The sequence below is a fragment of the Leucoraja erinacea genome, chromosome 12 (assembly GCF_028641065.1).
Source record: "Leucoraja erinacea ecotype New England chromosome 12, Leri_hhj_1, whole genome shotgun sequence".
NCBI classification, from domain to species: domain Eukaryota; kingdom Metazoa; phylum Chordata; class Chondrichthyes; order Rajiformes; family Rajidae; genus Leucoraja; species Leucoraja erinaceus.
Window position 1 is genome coordinate 47,777,512 of NC_073388.1, and position 18,470 is coordinate 47,795,981.

The 18,470-nt window shown below is 44.7% G+C and overlaps 1 protein-coding gene across 1 annotated transcript in view; it reads right to left on the reverse strand.

Annotated features, from left to right (window-relative positions):
- The window catches only part of LOC129702347 (phosphatidylinositol 3,4,5-trisphosphate 5-phosphatase 2A-like), a 109,823-nt gene that overhangs the window by 12,096 nt on the left and 79,257 nt on the right, over positions 1 to 18,470 (reverse strand). Inside the window, exons 11-17 of the mRNA XM_055644109.1 lie at positions 16,154 to 16,256; positions 13,781 to 13,977; positions 10,316 to 10,433; positions 7,203 to 7,299; positions 4,878 to 5,016; positions 3,953 to 4,052; positions 1,179 to 1,267 (exon numbers count right to left, since the gene is read on the reverse strand). Of these exons, the coding sequence (XP_055500084.1) occupies positions 1,179 to 1,267; positions 3,953 to 4,052; positions 4,878 to 5,016; positions 7,203 to 7,299; positions 10,316 to 10,433; positions 13,781 to 13,977; positions 16,154 to 16,256 (843 nt within the window). The remainder of the gene's footprint in view (positions 1 to 1,178; positions 1,268 to 3,952; positions 4,053 to 4,877; positions 5,017 to 7,202; positions 7,300 to 10,315; positions 10,434 to 13,780; positions 13,978 to 16,153; positions 16,257 to 18,470) is intronic.

Consider the following 18,470-nt stretch of genomic DNA (forward strand, 5'->3'; position numbering starts at 1 on the left):
CAAGACATTCATGTGGCAGTATATACTATACAGTGTATACTATCAATGCATCTCATTCCCAAACCCTGCTCGATATGCTCCTGATCTCTTTGTGAGTGAACATTGGAGGTAATATACTTCGCCTGGATGTTCCCTAATCATAGCAAGTTGACAGAATGTATGCTGGATGACTAGTGGCATCAGCAGTTAGCCATGCTAGTTCAGTTTAGTTTACTTTAGTTTATTGTCACGTATACTGAGGTACAGTGAAAAGCTTTTGTTGCTTGCTTGTCAACGGAAAAAACGATACATGATTACAATTAAGCTGTCCATAGTGTACAGATACAAGGCAAAGGGAATAATGTATAGAACAAACTGATGGACTGTAAAGTCCGATTAAAATAGTCCGAGGGTCTCCAATGAGGTAGATGGCAGCTCAGGACCACTCTCTGGCTGTAGGATGGTTCAGTTGCCTGGTGACAGCTGGGTAGAAACTGTCCCTGAATCTGGAGGTGTGCGTTTTCACACTTCTATACCCATTGCCTGATGGGAGAGGGGAGAAGAGGGAGTGGCCAGGGTGAGACTTGTCCTTGATTATACTGCTTATCTTGCTGAGGCATCGTGAGGTGCAGATGGAGTCAATGGATGAGGTGAACTGTGTACTGAGGTGTCTAGAAGATACGAAAGAGACAAAAAATGATGGATTAACTCAACGGGTGAGGCAGCATCTATGGAGAAAAGGAGTGGGCGACGTTTCGGGTCGAGATCCTTCTTCTAGAAGATACTATTCTGATGCACATCTAGTGAAGAAAAATAGTGTGCAAGTGAGTCTAATTCCTAGGCTTGTACCTTGACCCATATTGTAATTCCAGCCTTGTCCCGTTGTTTGCACAACTCCTTTAGGGAGAGATATTGATGTCATGTCCTGTCCAGCTGATGTCCAGTAATGTCCAGCTAACATCAAACTTCCGTAATGGTGATAACCTCTTACCTTTAGAACTGAATTTGTTTCTCAAACTCCCTTGTTCATTTCTAAATATGTAGATCTCTTACTTGTATAACCTTTACCAACACCATCCAGGTATTCCATTCATCCATCTCTATCTCAGTCTCTCTGACATCCTGCTAATTGCATGCTTGGGCAAGGAATAAGAATCAAAGGCAAAGCTTAGGAAAGCAAGGAGGTACATCACACTCACCCCAGTGGTTTTGTGCTTCTGCCATGAGTAAACGTCACGGGTGTTCCGTTCATATCGATAGGTGGGAGGGAAAGTGATCTCCTCCTCATCTGTCAGATACAGAAAGAAGGTTGAATACAATGTCACCAGGTCAAAGAGTGTATCCAACAATGGAACAGTTAATGATACATAACTAAGACACTTCATCAATGACTTTAAATCTTCTGGCTGTCCTAATGAAGAACCAAAAAGCATTCATCCTCTATGCAGTCAACGGAAAGGCAAGACATGATTATAATCAAGCTGTCCATAGTGTACAGATATAGGGCAAAGGGAATAATGTATAGTGCAAGATAAAGTCCGATTAAAATAGTCCGAGGGTCTCCATTGAGATAGATGTAGCTCAGAACCACTCACTGGTTGTGGATAGGATGGTTCAATTGCCTGGTGACAGTGGGTAGAAACTGTCCCTGAATCTGGCACTGCTAAAGTACATCAACCCTCTGTCCACAGTTACGCTCTGACCTGTCGAGGGTTTCCAGTCATTTTTGTTTTTATTGCAAATTTTTGGCATCAGTTCAGTATTTCTTTTTTTGTTTTAATACACAATGATGATGTTTGTTCAACAAGGTTGGAAATTAGGCAACAATTTTTACAAGGTTGAGCAAATAAAAAGGTAGGCATACAATATGAAAATTTTATACAATGATAATACAAGCTTATAATAACGTTGTAAACACCATAATAATAATAATAATAGCAATTTGATTAAAAAAACAAACATAGCTGCAACAAAGTGCTGTACATCACTAATCATGACAAAAAGTTTAACACACACCAAATACAATCAAAGAAATAGTAGGAAAAGATAAAATAAAGAACATCAAAAAAACACCAGCTTAAAGTCTCAATCAAAGGCCAACGAGTACAAATGTGTTGTAAATGGATTTGAGGGAGCTTGTCTGATGTGCAACGGCAGGGTGTTCTAGAGTGCCGGAGCAGCAACAGAGAAGGCTCTAAACCCTCTGAGCCTCCGACTAGACCTCGGTACCTCCAGGAGCAGCTGACCAGCTGACCTGAGGGACCGGGCATATAAGGTGAAGATGACCTGCTGAAGGGGTTCCTGACGTAAGTTGTTAGTTGCTGCAATCACTGAAGATGAGACAAATTAATATGAGTAAGAAGGAACTGCAGATGCTGGTTTAAACCTGATAGACACAAAACGTTGGAGTAATTCAGCGGGTCAGACAGCATCCCTGGAGAAAAGGAATGGGTGATGTTTAGGGTCGAGATAAAAAGTTTTGTTTTAAGGGTCGAGACATAATCATAAGGTTTTGCCTTTGATAGAATCTAAATACTACAGCACTCCTTGTCCTCCCTTAGAGTCATGGAGTGATATAGTGTGGAACCAGGACCTTCGGCCCAACTTGTCCTCCCTTCCCCCCAAGTGTCAGCAGCATTGGCTCAGTCACCAACCTCTTACCTATGGCTCCGAACTTTGTGGAATGAAGTCCACTCCAGGGAGTGAGAACCAAAATCATGGTCCACACCTTAGTGCAGCATTGAAGGGACTGAGCTGTTGGATCTACTGTCTTTTAGGTGAGATGTTCAAACAAACTCTAAGTGGATGTCAGGCTTTGGAAGGAGAGCGGGGAGATTATTTATCCTCAGACAGCGTGGACAATGGTGAACACATTAATTGGTTAAGAATCAGTGCTGCAGGAACTCAGCAGGTTAGGCAGCATTGGTGGAAGGAATTGGACTGACGACCTTGGGCGTTGGGACTCTTCAGTCTCTTGTGCCGATATTAATTTGTTGCTGCTATGCATGCATGCTTTGCATGAAATAAGCAGCTGCATTACCTACAATGCAGCGACCGCAGTTTAAACAAACCCCCCCCAGTGCTGGCTTTAAAGTGGTTTGGCATGTAAACCATGCAATATGAATACGTCCTTTATTTTCCTCATTTTCACAATTCCGACTCTCAATTTTAATGTCATTGGTTCTTCAGCTTGGTTTCGCTCAGGGAAGATATGAAATGAAATGTACGATGCACTAACCATTTCCTGCCCTATAAACTAAAGATGTCATTACTGATCAACAACGTATTGAGAGGGATAGGATTTACAGAACTCGAGATGAAGACAAGGTCCTTGTCTGTAAGTCGTCTTGTGGAGTCTCATTGTCTGTAACCCGTGCCTACACCTCGCAATGGCCTGATCCTTTATCATTGTTAATTTTCTTGCATATTTTTCATTCACTTGTTCCATATCACTGTCTATCTCTCTTGTTTCCTTTCCCCTGACTCTCAGTCTGAAGCAGGGTCTCGACCCAAAGCATCACCTATTCATTTTCTCCAGAGATGCTGTCTGTCCCGCTGAGTTACTCCAGGTTTTTGTGTCTATCTTCGGTTTAAACCAGCATCTGCAGTTCTTTCCTACACATTTTGTCTCCTTTAACACACTGGTTACAAAGGCCATTAATGCCATGGTGTCAAATCATTCATATATTTGAAAGTAATGCCCCTGTCCCACTTAGGAAACCTGAACGGAAACCTCTGGAGATTTTGCGCCCCACCCAATGTTTCCGTGCGGTTCCCGGGGGGGTTTTGTCAGTCTCCCTACCTGCTTCCACTACCTGCAACCTCCGGCAACCACCTGCAACCTCCGGGAACCGCACGGAAACCTTGGGTGGGGCGCAAAGTCTCCAGAGGTTTCCGTTCAGGTTTCCTAAGTGGGACTGGGGCATAACACATCACCAGCTTAATACATTTAGATCATTGGGGATTTACTCACTGAAGTTCAGGAACACTTTTCTTTTCTCTTGTTCCAAGTTCAGTTGGTCAACAGCCAGAATTGCTTCAAAGTCCTTTTTGGTGATGTAATTCAAAATATCCTGGAAGATAAAGTATTATAAGATTCTCTTACTGGCCTTAGTGATTAAAGAACAATTATCTAATGTCATCGACCTTCTGCCCCAAAATACACTCCATCCTGTCATCATTATTTTATCCCATCAAGTGGTCTTTGAGTTCTAGCTATTTACCATGGCCAATAATAGGAAAAATGGGTGTTAAGTCCTCAACACGACTCAAGAAAATTCCCATGACAATGGAAGGTGAGGCACCAAGAATCATCATGTTACATCACTCCATTTCTGGAGGGAACTTATAGACAGTCATCCTCAGTGGAGAGGAGAGGAATTCTACTTTGCTGTACATGATGATCTCAGCACAGCTCATGGCACTTGGCAACGAGCATCAAAATTACCAAACCAAGCAAGTTGCCCCCAAGCCTTTACCACAAAGCCTACTCCTTCCATTGAATAAATAAAGAGAGGAGATGTACCCACAGAGGCACATCTTCACATGGGAGCAACAATACACTTTCCCTAGCTGCAGATAAACCTTTCCCCGGCTCTGTGTCAAGGATCAACCCTGTGCCGAATGCAAAGGACAACTCATTCTGAATTGTTGCCCAGGCCCTGGGATATCTTCAGGCCAATGAGATATTTGAACAGGTGACAGTGCATTGAGGATTGTGAATAAGCACTGGTGTGTGAGTATGTTCCTGGGGGAAGGAAGAACTAAGGGAAGCATGTAAGAAACCAGGAGCGTAGAGGTTTTGAGAGATCTAAATATGGTTAGCCACCTTCTTTATTATTTCCATATTACATGTTCCCGAGAGGCTTCCAGTGAAGCAGAAAGAAAGAGATGAGTACCTGGATGTCCATATCAAGTCGATAGTTTAGGTCACCAAACCAGAAGATATGAGTGAAACGCAGGGCAATGTCAAAGGAACTGAGTTGTTTATCTCCAAGTGATAACAATCGGAGAATGTCCAAGTAGTTCTGGTTTCGCCTGAAATGGAATCAAAAGGAGATATTGACACTCAAGGTAACCTAGCTTAAAGTTGTTGAGACCATTAGGCATTGCGTGTAAGGTGGAGTCTCACATCCCATGCTGAGAAATTCAACATTCCCAAAACAAGTGCCAAATTATATAGAGAACGGTCCCCTCATAAACTTCCTTAGAAAATCTCTCCAATTTTATTAAGCAGTTTCTGGATCCATAAAATAACCCCAGCTCTCTTAAAATCTTCCCCTCTCTCCAGCCTATGCGCCAGGTAGCTCACTGTAAAATGCAACTGGTTTCTCCCTCTCTCTGATCTAACTTGCCATTATGGTGCCCTGCATTTGCTGCTAAAGCCTAACTAACCCACACCTCATGGCTATGCAAGTCAGATGTCAAGTCATCACTGCAAGAACATTAGGCCAAGCCTACGTACAGGTCAAGTTACCTGGGACAATGTTATATCTTGCAAATTCATCGCAGTTGTGGTCAACAGAGCCAGCTTTGCAAAATGATGATATTTTTCATCAGTGATATTTGTCATCGCCTGCCATTCATTCTCTGTGTAGGTTCATAATATTGAACACTTATCTGTATTAAACTCCATTATGCAATCCTCAGCCCTAATTTGAGGAAGGACATTATTGCTTTGAGGGGATGCAGCATAGGTTCACCAGGTTAATTCCTGGGATGGCGGGACTGGCAGATGATGAAAGAATGGGTCGACTGGGCTTCTATTAACTGGAATTTAGAAGGATCAGAGAGGATCTTACTGAAACATATAAAATTCTTAAATTATTGAACAGGCTGGATGCAGGAAAAATGTTCCCGATGTTGGGGGAGTCCAGAACCAAGGGTCACAGTTTAAGAATAAGGGGTATGTCATTTAGGACTGAGATGAGGATTTGTTTTTCACCCAGAGTTGTGAATCTGTGGATTTCTCTGCCACAGAAGGCAGTGGAGGCCAATTCACTGGATGTTTTCAAGAGATTTAGCTCTTAGGGCTAAAGGAATCAAGGGATATAGGGAAAAAGCAGGGACGTGCTACTGATTTTAGATGATCAACCATGATCATATTGAATGGCGATGCTGGCGCGATGGGCCGAATGACCTACGCCTGCACCTATTTCTCAATGTTTCTATGTTTTTATGCGTAACCTTGTCAAATTACTTGATGAAATCCATATATACAATGTCTACGGCTCTGCCCTCATCAACCTTTTTGGTCACATCTTCAAAAATCTCAGATTCGTGAGATACGTTTTCCCATGTACAAAACCCTGCTGACTATCCCTAATCAACCCTTGTCCACCTAAATGAATGTATATCCTATCCCTGAGAATAAATCTCGAGTAACTGCAACCACAATGTTAGATTCACTGGCCTCATATTGAATAATGAGACAATTTGTTAGAAAACTCTAATTACTATTTAATAATAAATTACCTTATACAATAAATTTAGTATTTGAAAAAGCTGCAGAAAACATCTGAGAAAAAGGCTGTAGAACTCAGCGATTTTGTTGTATCTCCATAGAAACTGGAATCCTCTTGGTACTTGCACTGAGTAACACCAACAGGACTGTTCCCCATCATGACTTAGCCTGACTTTAGCCATGTAAAGGGGCTGTCCCACTTGGGCGACCTAATTGGCGAGTTTAGAAGAGTTTAGGAGAGTTTGAAACAATGTCATGTTGAAGACCTCCTCCGACTACGTTGAAGACCTCCTCCGACTATGTTGAAGACCAGCTTCGACTAGCTACGACGAACTTCGGGAAAATTGGACACCAACTAGTGGAGAGTGAAGACGACCTCCTTTGATCTCCTTCGACCTCCCTTCGACTATGATGATGACTATCTACGACTACCTTCGACTACCCTCAATTACCTACAACTAACATGCTGACCTACTACGATCTACTACGACTAAACCTACGAGTAAAAAAAGTTTCGATTTTTTCCATGGCGACCTTTTTTTTCTTGCGGGGATTTTTCAACTTGTTGAAAACTACGCCGCGACCTAGCTGAGGCCTCGAGTACACGGGGACTACTCTCGAGCATGAAGGAGAGTTACAAAGGCCTCCAACACCTCGTGTCGACGATGCTGTGAGTATGAATTGAGGGCAAACTCGCAGAGAACTCATGGATTAGGTCGCCCAAGTGGGACAGCCCCTTAAGATAAATCTATCCACATACCTGACCACTTTCTCACTGCCCGATGTCAAGTGGCAGTTGACAAAACCCAGAGAGGTCCCATTGAAGAGGAATGAAACACCAACTGCTCCCTTATTCCCTGAAGTGAAAAGATACAACAGGAGAGGCATGAGAAACAGGTTTTGATCAGACACAATAACAAAAGTTGATGCCATCAGGTGGAAATTCTTTTTTTTTTTGCCAAAAGCATAGAGCAAAAGTTGCCAAATCGGCAGTTTGTACAAATCCTGTTCCCAAATGAGAACATTCAGCATTGTGCAATGCTGCCCATTAATTCACTACCAAGGCCCACATGGTGAGCTGCCTTTACAGTGAATCAGCCTCCCAGGAATATGCAAACTTTCATGCAGGTCTCTGCATTTACAGTATGGTTGCGTTGGTCACACAACTCAAACTAATTTGTGCCTGATTCACCTGGGACATTTGAAGAACATTTAAGCCATGGCATCATAGAACTATACAGCTCTGAAAAGGGACTTTTAGTCCAAAACATCCCTGTTGACCAAGTTGCCCTTCAAAAATACTCAGCTGCCCATATCCCTCCAAACGTTTTCTGCCCATGTACGCGTTGAAATGGCTTTGAAATTCCATAATTCTTCCCACCTCTACCACTTCCTCTGGCAGCTTGTTTTATACATACACCACCTTCTGTCTGCAAATGTTGCTTCTCGGGTGTTTTTAAACCTCCTCCATCACCTTAAAAATATGCCCTTTAGTTTTAGACCCACTCTACCCTGGGGAAATAATTGTCGCTATTAACCCAATACCTCTCATGATTTAAAAAAAACATTGATAAGAAATGCAAGAGGGTATTGTGAGAAACAGGATCTCAGTGTATTTGGAAAGATCAACAATAGCCGCTTGTCTTTGTGCAAGAGAAATTGTCTCTCAAGAACTTGAGTTTTTTGAAGAGGTGACCAAGAAGATTAATGAGTGCATTGCAGTAGACATTGTAAACATGGACTTTAGCAACAAAAAACAGGCTAGTCTGGAAGGTAAGATAACATGGTACCCAGGGTGAGCTAACTAATTGGATAAAAGATGGCTTGAAGGTCAGAGAGAGAAGATGGTGTTTGAGGACTGTCTTTCAAACTGGAGGCCTGTAACAAATGGAGTACTACAGGGGCTGGTGTTGGGGGCATTGTCGTTGAAGATTTACATTACCAATCTGGTTGTGAATATAAATGGTTTTAATACATTTGTGGATAGCACTAAAATTGGTTTATGGATGAAAGTGAAGAGTGATATCTAGGATTATAAGGGGATCATGTTCAACTGGGCCAATGAGTTAATGAATGGCACAGATGAAATTTAATTCAGATTAAAGCAAGGTATACACAATGCAGTGCAGGATTTACAGTAGGTAGTAAATGTAGGGACCTAGGGAGTGTTCTAATACAGTGCGATCTAGGGATACAGGTACATAGTTCCATGTAAGTGGTGACATGAATGGACAGGGTGGTGCAGAAGGCATTTGGTATGCTTGCTTTCATCAGTCGGGACACTGCGTACAGGTTTTGAAACATCATGTTTCAGCTGTTCAATATGTTGCTAAGGCCACACTTTGAGCATTTTGTACAGTTCTGTTTGTTCTGCTACAGGTGAGATGCCATGAAACTGGAAAGTGCACATAAAGCAATTGACACGGATGTTCCCGGTCCAGAGGTTTTGAGTTATACGGAGAGGCTGGGGCTTTACCCCTGGCGTGCACAAGGCTGAGGGGAGACCTTTTAGAGATTTATAAAATCATGAGGGGCGTAGATAATGCCATAGTCCATTTCACAAGGTAGTGGAATCCAAAAGTGGATTTAAGATGGGGGGGAGAAAGATTTTAAAGGGACCTGAGGTGTAACCTTTTCACCCAGTAGGAGCTACATTCATAGAGGGATCTGCCAGAAGAAGTGGTAGATGTGGGTACAATTTTGATATTTAAAAGATAGTTGGATAGGTGCATAGATAGCAATGGTTTGGGTCCAGCGCAGGCATCAGGAACTGTCTCGATTAGGCAAATTGGTCGGTATGGATGAGTTTGGTCAAAGAATAGGTGTCTGCAGTGTATAGCTCTATACTTCAATGACTTATTTGTCCTTCTCCAAACATTTTGTGGTGTTCTATTGCCATTAAACTGCCTTGCTGTTCACTATGTGTCCTCCACTGCCTGGCGTTCCTGCCACACCATCAATGGAGAATGGTGAGAAATATTAGTCAAACAGAGCACAAGGCAATCGGCAGTTTCCAAACTCAGCATGGAACAGATTTTGAGTAAAATGGCGTTTGTTGAATTATTGTTCCCTTCCGCCTGATGATCATTCCTCATCAGCTTTCCAAGACTTCGGCCAACTCTAATTCCTTGGAGGTTCCAGTCACTAGCTTCCCGCGATAGATCAGAACATGTTGCCAGGACTAGATGGTGTGAGCTACAAGGAGAGGTTGAGTAGGCTGGGACTCCATTCCATGGAGTGCAGGTGGATGAGGGGTGATCTTAGAGAGGTGTACAAAATCATGAGAGGAATAGATCGGGTAGATGCGCAGAGTCTCTTGCCCAGAGTAGGGGAATCGAGGACCAGAGGACATAGGTTCAAGGTGAAGGGGAAAAGATTTATGCCCCTGTCCCACTTAGGAAACCTGAACGGAAACCTCTGGAGACTTTGAGCCCCACTCAAGGTTTCCGTGTGGTTCACGGAGGTTGCAGGTAGTTGCTGGGGGTTGCAGGTAGTGGAAGCAGGTAGGGAGACTGACAAAAACCTCCAGAAACCTTGGGCATAGTCTCCAGAGGTTTCCGTTCAGGTTTCCTAAGTGGGACAGGGGCATGAATAGGAATCCGAGGGGTAACCTTTTCACACAAAGGGTGGTGGGTGTATGGAACAAGCTACCAGAGGAGGTAGTTGAGACTGGGACTATCCCATCATTTAAGAAACAGTTAGACAGGTACATAGATAGGACAGGTTTGGAGGGATATGGAGCAAGCGCAGGCAAGTGGGACTAATGTTGCTGGGACATGTTGGCCGGAGTGGGAAAGTTGGGCCGAAGGGCCTGTTTCCACACTGTATCACTCTATAACTCTATGACTCCATTCCAAAACCCCAATTACTTACCAAATGTATTTGCTATTCCAGTTTTCACACTGGATACGTTGACTTGACTGACTCGGTTCTCGTGGTCTGCTTTAATCAGCACTGCGATTTTAATGCTCCACAGTGAGTGCGTGGCTACCTATAAAACAGGCACATTAATGAGTGACGGCACCATTAATATGTTGTTTTTAAGTTTTCAGCCCATGTGTTGTAATGGTGAGATATGACTGGCATTCCCCAGTACTCAGGAATGGAATTCTTTATGAAAACCAAAATGTAATCTTTCTAGTCTGAAGAAGGGTCTCGACCCGAAAAGCGTTGCCTATTTCCTTCGCTCCATAGATGCTGCCTCACCCGCTGAGTTTCTCCAGCATTTTTGTCTACCATGTAATCTTTCTAATTTTCTATGGAGTGCTTCTAGTTGGCAGCGAGTGTGAAGAAACATTTAACATTTGTGTTCTGATTTGCTTTCATTGTGACGAGGGAGTTCTCCAGCCTCTGCGATGGAGAGGTAGAGGAGCTAAAAGAAACATCAAAATGATAAAGTGAAGCTGTTCCCCTAGGAGTTGCCACTTGGCTAATTAGAAACTGTAACATCTGAATTCTAACATTACAATGCAAAGAATGACAATTTCTGATCCATTTGAAGCATCTAGAGAGAAATGGTCAAGTTGCTCTTATATCCCTAATTATTGCAATGTCGTCCTGACCTAACTGTCTCTTCTTGCACACATTTAGGCTATTGTTCTCATATTTTGCACTCAATTCTAAGGTATTCATTTACAGAGAGCACTGGGAAGGCCATCATATATGGTCCATCTCCCTAAGGAACTCTAGAGGAGCCGCCTTCTGGAACCAAGGCCGGGCGCGGACGTGGCATCGAAGGACGAGAAGCCGAAACGAAGAAGTGGAACCAAACAACCGAACGGAAACGGCGCTGAAAAATCAAACAACCGAACGGACGTGGCGCCTAAAAGCAAAATAACCGAAAGGGCGCAATGCCGAAAAACCAAATAACAGACATGAAGTCGCCAGGGGGCGGGACTTGTCAGCAATTGGTCCAGACCCCCCGCATCCATCACATCACTGGCCGGGGGAGAAGGGAGGATAGGGTTCATTTTCCCACACAAGACTGCCCGGGGCTGGAAGGTGACTGGGCGCTCTGAACCCGAGCATGTTGAAATCAATCTATCATATATAAACTATCATAGGTCAGGAGAGATTGGACCGGGGGATTTAGGATGGAGTCGAGGTATATGGAAATAATTTCCGTGTGACAGGGGCAGGCAGAACCAATGGGTCTGCCAGGACAGCTGTGTTTTTGGATTTTGGGGCGAAGGTAAATACGAGCTGTGCGGGACTGGGATATGATAAGGTTGGAGGCTGTGGAGGGCAGACAGCCAGAAGTGATGAAATCAGCAATGGCGTTTGAGATTAAGGCCTGGTGCTCATCTGTGGGATCATGGTCCAAGGATAAGTAAGAGGAGGTGTCTGAGAATTGTCGCCCAGTAGAGATCAGCTCTCCAGACTAATGTTGGTGGGTTTGATGATAATGTCAGGGTTGCTGCAGAGTTGTACGTTCAGAGGGGGCGAGGTTAGAGTAGGTAAAGGGAGTGGAAAAGTTGAGATGGTTGATGTCACGCCGGCAGTTGGAAATACAGAGGTCTAGAGAGGGTAGAAGGCCATTCCGGGGAGTCCAAGGGGAGGGGGTCTGGTCATCACTGGGTGGTGAGGATTCCTTCCCTTAGAAAAAGGCATGGAGGCGGAAGAAAAGCTTTATGGCGAGGCGGACCTGAAACTCGTTGAGGTTAAAAGGAACGAAGGTGATGCCTCTGCTGAGGGCAAACTGTATCAGAAAGGGGGAGGTCAGGGGGGATGGTGAAGACACGACAAGGGTGGGGTGGGGGTTGTGGGGGGTGGGGTGGGGGAACGGGGAGTAGACAGAGGTTGAGGCGCCATCTGGTGGGGGAATGGTGGGAGTTCAGAGAGGAGGGGAGCGTGAGGACTATTGCATGGCTGGGGTGTTGCCGGGGTAACCTGGCTAACAGAGGGGGAAGGGGAAGACCCATCACTACAGGTGCTCTGTGGGAGGTGGGGACGACTGGGACCCAGCAGAGTCAGGCCACATGGTGTTGGAGTCTGCAGCGTGGAGGTTGTGGGCCTGGCGCTGAGCCTTCCCATCAAAGACCTTTCCCATCATGGTCATTCCTCTTATCCCGCTCCAGTCAGGCAGAAGATGCAGTAACTTGAAACGCGCGCAGAAACAGGCACAGAAACAGCTTCTTCTCCCCATGTTATCAGGTTTCTGAATGTTCCATCCATCGTTAGAGTATGGTCCGATTCACCTCTTCCCCACTGCAGACATTAGACTTTGTTTACGGAACTTGTGCACTACAATGTTGAGAACTATATTCTGCACTCGGTTTTATTCTCTTCACTCGATCTATTGTATATAAGTTTGTCTTGATTTATGTAGAAAAGTTCCTCGACTTACGAAAGAGTTACGTCCTGTGGACCCTTGCCCGAGGTGGATGTTGCATAAGTTGGATGTTGTGTAAGATGGAAATTAAGTGCTAAAAAATTAACGTGCACATGTCAATTTACTATTAGACGCAGAGACTACGGCGGAGCTCTGAGGTGGAGACAATAGACAATAGGTGCAAGAATACGCCATTCGGCCCTTCAAGCAGCTTCAATGTGGAGACCAGGGGGCAGCTCCAATGTGGAGACCATGGAGGAGCTCCAATACAGATCCCACGGGGGAGCTCCAATGTGGAGACCATGGAGGAGCTCCAATACAGATTCCACGGGGGAGCTCCAATGTGGAGACCAGGGGGCAGCTCCAATGTGGAGACCAAGGGGCAGCTCCAATGTGGAGACCATGGAGGAGCTCCAATACAGATCCCACGGGGGAGCTCCAATGTGGAGACCATGGAGGAGCTCCAATACAGATTCCACGGGGGAGCTCCAATGTGGAGACCAGGGGGCAGCTCCAATGTGGAGACCATGGTGGAGCTCTGATGTGAAGACCATGTGGTCATCAGTGGGCTTAAAGAACTGCTTACATCAGTGCAAATTTATGTAAGTTGCCTATAATGCAAGGCCAAGAGTGCCTATAAAGAATTATCTAAAATGATTGGATAGCATGTAAGACAAAGCTTTCTGCGGTGCCTCGATACACATGACAATAATAAACCTGAACTTAAACCTCATGTTAATGATAAACCACTTCTGATTACTTCCTACCATTATGTCCTTTCAAAATTTTCAGCACATCGTTCCTATCAGACTGGCTTGAGTTTGATTTTTTGTCTAAGGAGAACCTATCATTGTTATTTTGGAATATCTCGATTATTTACTTGCCCAGCATACATAAGTGCCATTTCAAGACACAAATAGGTGAGAATCAGATTGATTTAACATTCATTAGTTGAGGACACATTTTTGGTTATTCTAGTGATTGTTTCCCAGATATTGAGTTCCTACCACTTTGAAGTCCTGTTCTGTCACATCTTTTATCCCAGCCCGCAGGAAATCCACCCACTCCTTGTCACCAAGAGAGTTCTCCTGGGTGCCAAAGACATAGATATCGTGAGCGATAGTGGCTGTGGTTTCATCTCGTGTGCGTCCGAGACCCTTGGACATAAGCCAGGAAGCAAGGCTTTTCGGAGGATGAGCGGCACCTGTGAGATATTTCAAAAGGCCCTTTATCAATTACTCATTTATGCTTTTCTCATTACTTATTCAAACACTAGTCATGAACATCAAACAGCTCCTTTTAATAAAAATAGACACAAAGTGCTGGGGCAACTCAACGGGTCAGGTAGCACTATTTGGGAGGTGCTGCCTGACCCGCTGAGTTACTCCAGCACTTTGTGACTATCTTCGATACTTGCGTTCATCTTCGATGGCCCGGAGCGGCACGGTGGCGCAGAGGTAGAATTGCCACCTCACAGCGCCAGAGACCTGGGTACGATCCCGACTACGGGTGCTGTTTGTGCGGAGTTTGTACGTTCTCCCATGGGTTATCTGCGTGGGTTTTCGCCGAAATCTGCGGTTTCCTCCCACATTCCAAAGACGTACAGGTTTGTAGGTTACTTGGTATAAATGTAAATTGTCCCTAGTGTGTGTAGGATAGTGTTAAAGTGCAGGAATCGCTGGTCAGTGCGGACTCGGTGGGCCGAAGGGCCTGTTTCTGTGCTGTTTCTCTAAATTAAACTAAACCAAACTGGGTCTGCAGTTCCTTTCTATACAGCTCATGATAACACCTTGGATTCCTCCCACGCCCTCATTTTTGCCTGTCATTTCTTAATCTCTTTTGCCTTTGGAAATGCTGCAAATGCATTGAATTGGAATTCAGACGGATCAGTGCCATTTATTTGCTTTCATGTTTATTTGCCCATAAACAATCATAACCATTTATTTTATAGCAGAAGACCATTTTGCCAAGACCATATTCGACAAGAATAGAACTTGCTGGGTTTAGGGCCTGTCCCACTTGCATGCGATTGCATGCGTCTGCCGCGACCATACGTGGCCGCTTGAAGCGTATGGGCCGCGCAGGGCCGGTCCCACTTCCAAGCGTGGAGGCGTATGGAGTTGTGCGGGTCTGGTTCCGACATCGCGCGGGGCTCCGAAAATCCCTCACAGTCCGAAAATTTCACGCGCCAACGGCCTGTCGGCCTGCAGGCGTATTGAGGGTGTACACAGCGTCTTGGCGGCGTACGCCTAGCGCCTAGCGTGTGGCGTTGCATGATGACGTCAGCGCCTGATGCCGTGCGACGTCCAAATTCAGTCGGCCCGCCTCCTGCCCAGCTGGTTGGTAAGTATGACGCAAATTACGTCACGCGCGGACTTAGCACGTACTTACCGCAAACTTAGCGTGAACTTCGCTTCCGTTTGGTCGCGCCAAACGCATGCAATCGCGAGCAAGTGGGACAGGCCCTTAACTCCAACTTCTCATCTTTCATCCTGTAGTCTTCTCAATTACAGCTCTTCAACTGCTGATCCATGTCTTTTTCAATACAATGAGGCTCCTGCCTTCTTTTCCAGCTCAGTCAGCTTTCCAAAACCAGTCCAACACATGCTTCAATCCATGAACAACTGCTTTATGGCATTTGAGTTCTATCAAGATGTTGCCAGGCTCCTGTGATTAATATCATTCCTCAGCCATTTAGAACTGTCTAGTTCCTGCAGATTAAAGGGCCTGTCGCACTTGGTGACGGCGAAGATTTTGTGAATCCCAAAATCCTGGGGTGCTGCGCGCGACCGCGGGTCACTGCCTACGTCACCACGCACGTGTCGTGTGTCGTGATGCGTAAATTATGTCGCATAAATGACGCGCAAATGACGCCCAAGTGGGACAGGCCCTTTACATTAGCCCCAGGTTGTAGCCTGCTTTCTGTGCTTGACAATTTAGTTTAGTTTAGAGATTAGTTTAGTTGAGAAACAGGCCCTTTAGCCCTCCCAAGTCCACGTCGTCCAACAATCCCCACACACTAGCACTATCCCATACAAGGAACAATTTACAATTAGCCTACAAACCTGTACGTCTTTGAAGTGTGGTGGGAAAACAGAGCACCTGGAGAAAACCCACGCAGGTCACAGGGAGAGTGTACAAACTCCATACAGACAGCACCCGCAGTCAGGACGGAAGCTGGATAAATTATTAAACCACTTCTTAACCAAATAGCTGCTATTATTTTGTATCCTGTTGCCAGCTTATCTCACCTTTGTGCCTTTGCCATTAGGATTGGTTTGGAATTGAAAAAAAAATCTCCATCCCACAAATACACAACAATAATATTATTTTTCTGCTCCCACCTTTTCAAACTGAGCAACAACTGTTCCATAACTTACCCACGTTCCAGCTTCCAATGAAGATAGAGATCATGTCGGGCTCATCCTGCTGAGAATGGATGTTCTTCATCAGCTGCAGTAGCTGACAGAACGCCTCTCGCTTCTGAAGGGGGGGATAATTGGAGAGAAATAGTCTAAATCCTGATGTAGAGAATGACAGTGATTTCAATAAATGATATGTTTATAAACAGAGAGCAACATCATCTAATACAATTTAAATGTTTAGTTTAGTTTGGAGATACAGTGTGGAAACAGGCCCTCAGGCCCACCGAGTCCACACCGACCAGCGATCCCCGCACACTAACACTATCCTACACACACTGCGGACAATTTACAATTGTACCAAACCAATGAACCTACAAACCTGTTTGCCTTTGCAGTGTGGGAGGAAACCCACGTGGTAACGGGGGGAACGTACAAACTCCATACCGACAGCACCCGTAGTCGGGATCGAACCCGGGTCTCTAGCGTGTAAGGCAGCAACTCTACCGCTGCGCCACTGTGCTGCCCACGTTGTTGGAAGTATTGAACATTCCATTCTCAAGAGATTCAAACTGAACAAAATAAAGTAATCATACATAGATTCATCGAAATAGGTGCAGGAGTAGGCCATTCGGCCCTTCTAGCCAGCACCGCCATTCTATATGATCATGGCTGATAATCCACAATCAGTAGCCCGTTCCTGCCTTCCCCCACATCCCTTCATTCCGCTAGCCCTATGAGCTCTATCTTATTCTCGTTTGAATGCATCCAGTGAATCGGCCTCCACCACCTTCTGAGGCAGAGAATTCCACAAATTCACAACTCTCTGTGTGAAAACGTTTTTCCTCATCTCAGTTCTAAATGGCCTACCCCTTATTCTTAAACTGTGGCCCCTGGTTCTGGTCTCCCTCAACATCGGGAACATGATTCCTGCATCTAGCATGTCCAATCCCTTAATAATTTTATATGTTTCTACAAGATCCCATCCTTCTAAATTCCAGTGAATACAAGCCCAGTCTTTCCATTCTTTCATCATATGACAGTCCCGCCATCCCGGGAATTAACCTCACGTACCTTTACTGCACTCCCTCAATAGCAAGAATGTCCATCAAATTAGGAGACCAAAACTACACACAATACTCCAGATGTGGTCTCACCAGGGCCCTGTACAACTGCAGAAGGACCTTTTGTTCCTCTACTCAAATCCTCTCCTTATGAAGGTCAACATTTCATTAGCTTTTTCCACTGCCTGCTGTACCTGCATGCTTACTTTCTTTTACTGGTGTACAAGGACACCCAGGTCTCGTCTTGTTTATTTTCTGAAAATGCTTTTCTGCACTGTTTATTATTTGTGGCATCATGTTCTTGATGCCTTCAGCAAATATTGATGCTTGCAAAGACAAGGGTCACCATCCTATTGGCAAAAGTAGATTTGATGTGGAATAAAATGGATTCTATGCTGCACAAAGTTGCTTTGTGGTTTTAAAGGAAATCTCCCGCTGCACCACAGTGACTCTTCCATCATAATATTTCTTGTGATTAAAATGGACTATGTTTAAGTATGACAACATTTCACTATGCTTTTGTCCTTGTTGCTGCCAACACAACTTGGTCACTGAAACCAAATGCAATGGACTGTTAAGTTCATACATTAAAGCTCACTTAGCAAAGGCTCGATCACATATGTGATTTATTTTGGCTCTTGTTTTTAATGTATTTTTGACTTGTTGGCATTGAAGGCAAGGCTAACATTTATTGCTCCTTATTTCCATCTGACTAGAGTTTAAATCCCATCAAAGTGGCTGGGATACTTGAAATGATGTATTTAGAGAAGTCTGGAATTAAGATTATAATATTGATGACCGTGTTGGACAGTGAAGGCATACAAATCTGATTTACTGAAGGTAGACACAAAATGCTGGAGTAACTCAGCGGGACAGGCAGCATCTCTGGAGAGTAGGGTGATGTTTTGGGTCGAGACACTTCTTCTGACTGATGTCAGGGGAGTGGGCGGTACAGAGATAAAATGTAGTTAGAGACAGTAAAACTGCAAGGAGAACTGGGAAGGGGAAGGGATGGAGAGAGAGGAAAAGCAAGGGCTACTTGAAGTTAGAGAAGTCAATGTTCATACTACTGGGGTGCAAGCTACCCAAGTGAAATATGAGATGCTGTTCCCTTAAATTTACACTGAGCCTCACTGGCAATGGAGGAGGCCCAGGACAGAAAGGTCAGTGTGGAAATTGGAGGGGGTGTTAAAGTCCTGAGCAACCGGGAGATCAGGTAGGTTTAGGTTCAACGAAGCGATTGCCAAGTCTGCGCTTAGTCTTGCCGATAT